The 11244-nt window shown below is 35.4% G+C and overlaps 1 protein-coding gene across 1 annotated transcript; it reads left to right on the forward strand.

The window, feature by feature from the left end:
- Positions 1-5109: 5109 nt before the first annotated feature.
- Positions 5110-11070, forward strand: LOC113060115 (prostate stem cell antigen-like). Its single transcript, XM_026228955.1, has 3 exons — positions 5110-5340; positions 6248-6364; positions 10506-11070. The coding sequence occupies exons 1-3, from the start codon at positions 5250-5252 to the stop codon at positions 10721-10723; spliced, it is 426 nt and encodes a 141-aa protein (XP_026084740.1). The 5' UTR covers positions 5110-5249; the 3' UTR covers positions 10724-11070.
- Positions 11071-11244: the final 174 nt, after the last annotated feature.

Raw genomic sequence — 11244 nt, forward strand, 5'->3', positions numbered from 1 at the left:
AAAAACGTGGAGAAGAAAAGATACATGTTAACTGCAAACTTATAAGGGATTAATGGAATAACGCTGGTTGTGTTTGGCAAGCGAGCCGTCTTCATTATAGAGAGAACACTGAGGGCGGGCATCAGGCGAGCAAACGTTACACGTGCAAAAGAGAAGGTCTGCATACATAAAAAAAACGTATTTTAATTGCAAAATGAATTTTTTGTGCGCTCGAAGTACTTTCTTCTTTGCTAGACGATAATTTTCTCCACAAAACTCAGCTCACGCGCATGCTGAATGCACTTTTGCGCGCTCAAAATACAATCTTTCATGCTCAGAATTGTGGCAGAGATATAACCCCATATTTGTCATCATAAAAAAATGAAGCTTCTTTACAACGTCTCGAGAATGTTACCTGCTTCTGATCTCGACCATATAATCTCTCAAGCGCAGATTGTCATTGCGTCCGCAGGGTGGCGCTCTCCGTCTACATCCTACTCAAACCTGCGCACGGCACAGATCCCATATTCCGAGATGCTGCTTGTACATCTGATCGTACAGTTTCATATTTGAGAAATTAGATGTAAATTAATATCTCCGCTCCAGTCTTTGTGCCCTGAAGGTTTTAGGCCTCCTGTCATTCACTGAAACATCACCTTGCTGCTGCACCGATGCTTTTACTGCGCCTGGAATAAAGACACCGCATCATTTCCCTTCCTTGAGCACACAATGAATGAATGAACGTGGCAAGTGATGCTGTGCTTTGCCAGTTCGGGTTAACGCTAATTGCTCTTTATATGTCCACTTACAATAACGAACTTGGCGTGGCGTTAAGATGTTCACATTGTGCTATTCCAATCCCAAAAATGGGTCTCAATTCAAGATGTAGCTAGCCTACTCTAAAGTGATTTTTGGCGTGTAAGTGGTCTGTTTCCATATAGGGCTTCATTTGCACCAAACCCTGTGACAAGCACACTGGTGAGAAGAATATGTGAGAGGCTCATCTTATTTAACTATCTTTCGGAAAGTCGTGGGTTAGAGAGTTTGATTCCTAACCCTAGGGTTATGGGTTCGAGTCTCGGGCTGGCAATACCATGACTTACATGCATGGGCGTGGTAGTGGGGGGAAAAGTGGACCTGACTACCCAGGGCCCCGTCTAGGGAGAGGGCCCTTTGAAATCCCATCAATTTTTTATTTTTTTTATTTTTTGTAGCCTAATTATAATTAATTGGGCCTTCCAATTGATGTCATTATTCATTTCAAAATATATTGATAACACCAACTGAGAGAATAAACTCAGTGCCAGACAGGTCCCCCCCCCCATCGGCATGTGTAGGGAGCCCACTGACATTAAGAGTATACAGGGCCCAGAATTTGGTGCTACGCCCCTGCTTACATGCCCCTGAGCAATGCACCGAATCTCCAACTGCTCCCCGGGCGCCGCAGCATAAAAATGGCTGCCCACTGCTCTGTGTGTCTGTTCATGGTTTGTGTGTGTGCACTTCGGATGGATTAAATGCAGAGCATGAATTCTGAGTATGGGTCACCATAATTGGCTGAATGTCAGTTCACTTCAATTTGAATTTGTTTGTTCACGGAATGTGAAATGCTTAGTTCAGCCAATATATTCATGAAGATAAAAGGTTTCAGTAAACTTTATTTTATTACGGGATGGTCCATGCAGTGGTATTGGTGCACAAGAGTGGAGTTTTGCCTTGGACATACAGTAGACATGTGGCTTGTGGCCCGTCTCACCTCTCAGATGAACCCTCTTCAGTCTGACGACCGTGAGGTACTCTAATTGATTAATGACAGCACCCCTTAAGCAATCACTATATCATTATTGTGTTATTGTTTTCAGACAAGTTCAAAACACTTATGTTTCCGGACACTTAAATGCATGTTGTGTGCAATTAAGTGAAAATGTATTATAGCTTAAATTTTTATTAAATGCAATTTTTTTTTGACCCACTTAAGTACATTTTTATATGTATTGTTCACTTGTTGGTGTCTCACATGGATTTGAACCTGGGTTTCTCACACCAAAGGCATGTGTCTTATCCATGGGCCAACACCACCCATTATTTATAATATAATTTTGCCTTCAAGAATGAAATACAGTTTTGTCGAGAAAAGAACAGTTTAGCTGACATTTCTACAAGATCAGGTAGCTACTAAATCATGAATAATTTGTCACAGATGGGGGGGAAAAGTGGCTTAAATTGTGTTTCCCGGTCTTTGCAGTTGCGTGGAGAGGTTTCAGCAGCATCGTAATATACTTAATTAAAGGCCATATATTTATACCTCCAAAATAAAAGATAACATTTTCAGCTAACTATTATTACATTATGCAAAATTATTATTATTATTATTATTATTATTATTATTATTATTATTATTATTATTATTATTATTATTATTATATACTATGGGTTTGGACACTTTGCATCCCTTAAGAATTTTCTGTAAGTTTGACCTACATTGAGACTGGATCTACCCTGTAACTATATAAACACAAATCTAGATAAACTAATAATATTGAAAATGTTTACTTACTAATTAAACAAAATAATCCAGCAGTGAATATCTTTGCAGGTGTAACACCCTTGAGCAGCAATAAAAGCAACCAAATGTTTCCAAGTGGCTGCAAATCAGTCCCTATTCATACTGATAACACTAGCAAAAAGGTCCACAAACATTTGGCGCAAATGTAAATATATATAAATATATGTATTTACGTTTCATTAGGTTGTCTACTCTTAGTAGTAGGTACTCTTGAACAACCCATGGTCTTATTAGTGGTAAGAGCTGTAATAATGAAAAAAAATGTTAAATAATTATTAAAAGTAAGAAATCTCAATGCAGACTTTATTACTATAGCTTAAGGGAAAATAATAGCTCCTGTGTTTATGCGTTTGGATTTCTGTCGATGGTTCCCCAGTTGTTCATCAATTATAAGGTTGGTTTATAGACCAGTCGTAAACTACAGCTGTCTTTTTCCTGTACTGTTTATTCTGAGTGTTCCTCGAGTGTCTTTTGCTTTTCTCCGCAGTTAAAATCAGTGGCTCATCTGCAGGTGTCCATCTTCATGAATAAGACTTCACATGACAGTTTAATAAGAAATCAGTTTTCCTTGAACCTTTTGATCAAAAGAGTTAATTTTATGAAAATACTGAAACGTTCAGGAACTCACAATTTCCTCCCTAGTCCAAAAAGACCATTAAAAATAAGTGGCCTCTCACAACACATTCTCGTATTCCACTGCACTGCTTTTCCATTGTTTTTCTATGTAAACGTCTAGTCCACTCCTCTGCCTCTCTCTCTCTCTCTCTCTCTCTCTAAAAAAAAAACCCACTCCTGCATTCTGCATGAAAGGCCTGTAAGCTATGAAAAGTTGTGAAAGGTCATCAGACCGGCTCTTGGCTGTGTGTAGCACCTACTACTGTGCATTTCCTTCAGAAGAATCTTAATGTTAGAACTGATGCTCATGTTTAGTTGGGTAACTGATCATTTAGATAATTGTCCATAAAGTAAGTGACAACTTTAGACCCTCTCCGAAATACAGTAGATGTACAATATTGTTTTATCAGAGTAGAGTCACTTTTAAGTTTCAATTATCAGAAGCTTTTAGCTTATAAACTACAATTACAAAGTAGTTTCGCATTCTTTATTGAGAATACAATAATTAGTCAGGGGAATGGCTCAATTGTTTGTCTAATTTCAGTATCTTCAGGATTCACAAAGTGAGCTAGATCTGGTCACGTGATCACGGGCGTCACACAGGAACCGCAGCGTTGTCTGACAGCTTGCGCTCTCCATGCATGCAATACTGAAGTAACACTGCGACAAAAACTGAAGAAGGGCATCACAGTCGCTGAAAGTTCTCTTTGTGTATCCTTGTAATGAGCCTGCCTCCTGCGGTCTCCCGCGAAATCCCTACACTCATTTCTACTGGAACAAGCCAGAGCTGGAGAGATTAGCAGTGCACACCTGCTTTAGACTGAATCTGTGTGTAATAATCATTCAGGCCAATCCTACCACCAATTAAAAAGTGACGTTTGGTCTGAAGGAACACCCACCTGTGCTTTTATAACCTCTGAAAGAATGACAGCAATGGAATAACCTGCGATTACTGCGTCGACACTAATGTTTTCAGACATCCAGAAGAACGCCCACTAGTTGTTTTAAACAGAAATTAACTTGCTGCCGATTTCAAAACCACATTTTTAGTTGAATGCTTTGCATTTATCTAGTTTTTTGTTTTTTTGTTTTTACAACGACGCAGATTATTCTGATTTAAATGCCTGGGCTTACAACAGGAAATGAATAGGAGAAGCTGACAGAGCAAGCTTAATCAGAATGTTTTAAGAGTATTATTTTGCCATGTGCATTATTTGGTCTCGTTTATTATGAAAGTATGGTTTTCAATGGAATAAATATCAAAAACATGTCTGACTGTTTCATTTGTCTTCTAAAACATGTTGACACTAGAATTGGGTAACACTTTACAGTAGTTAATGTATTAACTAGCATGAACAAACAATGAACCGTACATTTGTTTCAGTATTTATTCATCTTGTTAATGTTAGTTCATAAAAATACAGTCATTTATTGTAAGTTAATGTAATTCCCAGTGCATTAGCTAATGTTAACAAACACGACTTTTGATTTTAGTAATGAAATTAACTAATATGAATAAATGCTGTAGAAATATTGTTCATTCTTAGTTCATGATTTTTTCAATTTTTTTGCCCTGTTGCCAGTAAAGAAAACTTGAGAAAAAAAAACCTCAAAGACAAAACAGCAAGTGATTATATATATACAGTGCTAGTTTCACCCATTAGTGAAAGCAGTCAGACCTGTCCGTCTGGACTCAGGAGGGAGGAAAGATGATCTCATCAGATAAACAAACAAAACTTAGAGTGAAATATTTTTTACCTAGTAATACAAACCCTTTTTTTTTTTTTTTAAATGAATAAAATTGTCATCAAAGTTCCCAGTCAGGTCAGTCAACATTAGTCTGAATTTATGTCTTACAGTATGTCTCACGTGGGTGTGATAAACTGCCCTGTGTCTGTAAAATTTACATTTAATCGTCATCATGTTAGAATGTGGTAGGCGCATTGTGGAACCAGACCAAAAGTATGAGGGAATGCCAGCTGTGCTGTGTGCCTTCTTTCACTTGTCTTTTCAAAACATAAGTGAAGGAATGTCTGCTGGGTGGATCTTTCAGGAGACAGAGAGTTTCAGTCTGCAAACGTTTCAGTGAATGCTCTCTCTGACACAGTCAGTCAGTCAGCGCTTCAGCAGCATGGGGACTCTTTCTAGCCTGCTCTTTTTACTTCTAACTGTGCACTCAGGTATGGCTTCCGATTCACTTGCTTCGATTGCGTTCATCCATTTTGGATTGTTAAGATGCGTCCATGTTAATAGTTTGTAATGTAGTTCGAAACAGCAGTTCTCTAATAAGGTTCAGATCTATAGGGTGACACAATTCAATTGCTATTTCTGAACAGTGGTAAGATTTGGTCGAAATACAAATTTAAAATGTAAGTGTATGTGTATTTGAGTTTATAGATACACTACCATTCAAAAGTATGATAATTATTTAATGCTTCACGAGGCTGTGTGAGATTAATAAAAAGTACAGAAAATACAGTAATATCGTGAAATGTAATTACAGTTTAAAACTTTTTGCTATTTTAATATTTTTTTAAAGATTATTTATTGTTTAATATTATAATATTGTTTATATATATATATATATATATATATATATATATATATATATATATATATATATATATATATATATATATAATGATACTTTGATAAATACAGCATTTAACTGAAAGAAAATGCATTTTTTTCCCTTTTTTTTGTCACATGATAAATGTGTTTACATACCACTTTTGATCAATTATTAAATTGAACAAAATAAAAAGTAAAATAAATAAATAACCTGACCCCAAACTTCTGAACAGTGCTATATTTATTTGGGTTATATGTGATATTTTTTAACCTTTCCATGACTTTATAAGTGACTGTTAATTTTTAACTTGTAAAATGTGTTGTGTAAACAGCATTATTTTCCAGCACTGACCGTTTCAAGGTGGCATTTAAGAATACAGTGTGCTCTGTTGTGAATTTCAATCATTTTGAAATATCTGCTTGTTCGATTGCATCATAAATATTATTACATTCAATATAAATGACATCAATTCTCATACATCCTGAATAACCAGATTTCTTTGTTTTCTTTTGCAGTAAATGCGCTGAAGTGTTACGTGTGTGCCTCTTCAACATCGAATGAAGAATGTAACAAAAACGTCCAGGATTGTCAGGCTCCTCTGGACACCTGCATGACCACCGTAGCCACACTAGGTGAGCAGATGCCTTTGACATTAAAGCATTTTGGAAACAGTTTTGTTATAAAGCCCTCAGTGAAGTAACATTTTAGAGGGGAAATATATCTGTATTTTAAAATGATCTATTACATTTTATTTTGAGCATTTAAAAAAAAAAAAAATTTGTATCTATATAACAAATCTTGTGTCTGAATTGAAAAAGTATTATTTATTTATTTGTTATTATTATTACTACATCAGAATGTAACAAGTTATCAAGATTAATATTTTTAATAAAAATCCTTAATCCTTCGGTCTGCTATAATAGCCTATTCAACATCTTCAGAAACCAACAACATAGAAAGACACACAGATCATTTCAGAGCATGACTAATGTTTATAATAAGCACAAATCATGTTGGCAGTAAATCGATTTTATGTTAATATATATTGTACATTTTACTACTAACCACAAAATGCTTGATGTTTCTTGAACCTGGAATATGCCTTTAAAATATGAAAATGAAATGAAAAATTCTGTCATCATTTACCCTCATGCTGTTCCAAACCTGTATGAGAGTCTTTCTTCTGTTGAACACAAGATAAGATATTCTGAAGAATGTTTGTTACAAAACCATTTTCATACTATAAAAGCCAATAGATTAATAGATAGAGTTTCCTAATTTTTTCTAAATATCTTCTTTTGTGTTCAACAGAAGGAAGAAACACATTTTTGGGTGAACTACTGTATAACTTTAATATTTTAAAGGCACATCCTGGGTTCAATAAAAGTTGAGCTCATTTTTACATTACATGCACTGTTCAGTAATATATAGTAATATGATATTCAGCAGTCCGATAGAGTCCAATAAAGTGCATCCGTCTTTCATAAAAGTTCTCCACAAGGCCTTCTGAAGTTATATGTATATCCATATTTAAAACTTTATAAACTGTAATCACTTTTTAACTGTTGTACAAACATTCATTTTCGATATAAGCCAAGGGGAGCCTGGTTTTCCTTTGGTGTAAACAAAACTTGGTTCTCGCAAAGACTAGCATATTCTCACCAGAGCTTAAGCTACGCCTACATCCTACATCACCTGATGTAACACCACTCTCTCGTGCCAGGGTTACCTCTGAGCATGACATAGGCTATATAAAAAAAACAAAAACAAACATAGGCTATAGGCTCATATGTATGCACGATTCATCTTTAAAAGATCGCAATCTCGATTAAAACTCACACAATCTCATTCCTCAGTGATGATTCTGCTATGTTTATTTAACCTTTGAAATGACAGTCACATTGGAATATTTAGAGCTGCTTTCATCCAGCTGCTGATCCAGAGAGAGCAGCTCAGATTGTAAACTTTATGTTTGAATCAGCTTCACAGTCTACTAACACAGTAGGCTAGGCTACATTTCTGTGTTGCAAACGTTAAATAATAACCAATGTATTCATTTAAAAGTTTAGTCTGGACATAAACTCTGATGTTGCGGCAGATGTAATCAAATTGAATAAATGACATTTGGAACTATGTTGCGCTTCAAACAGATTTTTTACATTATGCCAGTAGTTGGTGACCAGTGACTGTTAAAATGTATTTGACAGGGATGGATTATGATGCAACGGTGCCCTGGGCACAGACTGATTAAGGCCCCCCTCAGTAAATATAAGTAAATGGACCTTTATTGATCATGCAAGTTAGTAGGCAGACTAATGTTAGTGTAATCTCTTAACAATGAATAAAACCCATCTTTTTACTTGTACCAGTCTGGTTCTACCACATAGGGTGACATGACACTTTGCATTTATCGTGAATTTAATCAAAACATTGGAAGAACAGAAAGAGAACAAAATATTATTTATATTATCACATAATATTATCATTGAATTCAAGCACTCGCATTAACCACTGAAGTTGCTTACATTGTGAAATGAATATCCTGCTTACATTGTACACACATTTGTTGTTTCTGATGAGAGAAAAAAATCGTCAGAGAGCAGACTGAACAAAGCAGCTGTTTCAGCGGTGACTCATATGAACGCCTCTTATTGTCCATTGTACTCAGGGTTGGGCAAAGATACATCAAAATGTATTTTTAAATAAAATACTAAATACTTGCATTTTAAGTGTATCAAAGTAAATGACAAAATACAGCAGCCACACCATGTATCAAAATAAACTCTATTTTTGTATTTTAAAAATACAAAAAAATACTTTTACAAGGGAGCATGACATTTCTTCTCAAATCTATCTCTATCTCTTACACTGACTCAGATTAAGAAAACAATGTTTGATAGTGACAGCTCTTCTCTGCCCGAGTCATGCAAAAAATCTGACATATGCAAACAGTTAACAGATCAAATATTCACATATCCCTGGGATCTCCCAGATAAAGGTTAGCTTTAAAGTAACCAACAGTTTAATGTTTAACAGTTTGCGAATGACTACGGCTGTGTTCCTGTGACTCAGCGGTAGAGCATTGCATTAGCAGCACAGAAGGTCAGCACAGAAGCTTGAATGCACTTTAAGTTACTTTGAATAAAAGCATCTGTTAAATGCATAAATGTAAATAGTAACAAAGGGCCTACTTTGCATCAGCAACACTGATTTAATGACAAAAGTAATTCATAAGAAGACAACTGATGGAATCTGAATTCATAGCAACAAGTTTCAAACTAATTAATCGTTTGAATGTTAATCATAAATAATATAATATGTGTCAGGTATGCAAAATCATGATCCTACAAAACAGCTACTTATGATACAATATGTATTGGTTTTTTTAAATAGCCAGAAGCATAATCATAAAGCAGCAACAGAACTTGTCAATGAGTATTAACCCAACTCCAACCACTGAATCTATTGAGAGCCATAGAAGTAGAGCCACATACACATTAATAGTGAAGATCATTTACTTATAATACAGAAGAGAATATGTTCTAACAGAAACAGTCAAACTTTTGTAAATGTGGGTGAGAAAGTAAGTTTGTGTGTGTGTGAGGAAGTGTATTGAATGAGTGTGTGCAGCCTGTGGACTACATTGCAGAGGTCTCTTTAAGCACATCAAGTCTCTCAGAGCAGCTCACAAGTTTAGACCATTACACTTATATATCATGGCATTAAAATTTAATTTTGTACAACACTGAAGCGCTGTATTATAATTGTTTTTTTTTTCCGTGTACAACCGATGAATTTAACAAGCTGAAAGTAGCAAGCTGTTAAAAATAATAGCAATTTATGCAAAAAAGAAATATATATATATATATATATATATATATATATATATATATATATATATATATATATATATAAAATAAAAAAAATGTGGGAAAGCTGGCAGCTTCCATCTTTCTTACCTTGACCACTTTCTTCCATATGCATCAATTTTCTGTTCTGATCTCAACCAGTTTGGGCAAACTAGCGTATTGAGTAGGTACCAGTCAAGAGGCACTTATTTGTCATTTACATAGTTAACACTGGGGAGAACTGGGCATTGAAATGCTTGTGATGAGGCTCAGACATACAGTGACAATAACAAGACATAAACGTACGTGGAGAGCACTGAGATTTGGAGTTAACTTCAGTGCCCATAAACAGAAGACACGGACAGAGCATAATATACACATAAGTGGCAGTAACAGATACAATAAAGGTAGACAGTGTTAAGAGTATAGTGTTCATAAGAAGTCCTGAGGTACTAATATCATTATTGGGGTAGAGTGGTGTCTAAAATGTCATGGTAGAGTGACGCAGAGCTACATGAAAGAAAATTAAAGTGGCAGTGCAGATGCAATAAATAAACTTAAGAGGATCACACATTACGATGTATTCCTGAGTAGAGCAATGTCAAAAATGTCATTGTAGAGTGTCACAGAGTAACATGAAGGAATATTAAAAAAGTGGTAGTTCAAGTACAATGAAAGTAAACATGAGAGCAGCATGTATTCCGGTTTCAAATGGAGGACAGCTGATTGTTAAGTAGTCTAATGGCTCGAAGATAGAAGCTGTTTTTCAGTACGTGATGGGATGGATCGTAAACAACTTCCAGATGTATTCTGAAAATCAATTATCTGAATCAAAAATCAATTGCTGCATCAGTCATAAAACTATAACTTCTCAATAGAGCAGATGAAGAACTAAATAAACTTTGCTTTTTTTTTTTTTTTTTAGGTGGTTTTACTGCCATTTCCAAGACATGCTCATATTCAAAAATCTGCACGGGTGCTGCATCCACTGCCTCGGTGGACAATAATGGAAATGGCGTGCAGGTGACGTGCTGTAACAGTAACCAGTGCAACTACAGCGGAGCAGCTAGTGTCACACTGCACCGATGGCTGCTGGTCCTACCACTGCTCCTCATCAGCCTCCTCTTCAGACAGCACACCTGAAATGCTCAACACCCCATCATGGACTACAAGCATCTTTGTGTTGAAAATACTACTGAGCTAACTTTCTCTGCTTCATTCTCTGCTTGGTCATTTGTTTAAAAAAAAAGAGGTGTCTGTTAAAATGGATAACATATTCCAGGCATCTGATCATATAAAGTAATTGTATGAAAACTTTAGAAAGGAAGAATTGTGCAAAATGATGGCCTGTGTAACTAGAGAATGAATCTAATCAAATGAAAAACATAACAGCGTCGCACATGAATTCAGGCCCTAGACGTGTAACTATGGACATATTTAATGTTTTTTTTTTCCTCTTTTACTTTTAATAAAAAATTTTACAGTTCTAACAGATTCAATTCTAAAATCTAATATCCTGAAATCAAAAAATAAATGGATTGTAAAAAATAAAGTTTTAAACATGTTGACTGCCTACTAAAATGACCAAAAACAAGAATTTTCATTCGGAATAAAAAAGGGACATGAATTAAACAGTAAAGGTAGGATACACATTAGTGGAAGAC

This window comes from Carassius auratus, chromosome 41 (genome assembly GCF_003368295.1).
Source record: "Carassius auratus strain Wakin chromosome 41, ASM336829v1, whole genome shotgun sequence".
NCBI classification, from domain to species: domain Eukaryota; kingdom Metazoa; phylum Chordata; class Actinopteri; order Cypriniformes; family Cyprinidae; genus Carassius; species Carassius auratus.

Excerpts from the sequence above, each read along its gene's own strand:
- LOC113060115 (XM_026228955.1), top strand. The coding sequence starts at position 5,250 with ATGCTCTCTCTGACACAGTCAGTCAGTCAGCGCTTCAGCAGCATGGGG. Across the intron at positions 5,341-6,247 it reads ACTTCTAACTGTGCACTCAG|TAAATGCGCTGAAGTGTTAC; the intron begins GTATGGCTTCCG and ends TTTCTTTTGCAG. Across the intron at positions 6,365-10,505 it reads GACCACCGTAGCCACACTAG|GTGGTTTTACTGCCATTTCC; the intron begins GTGAGCAGATGC and ends TTTTTTTTTTAG.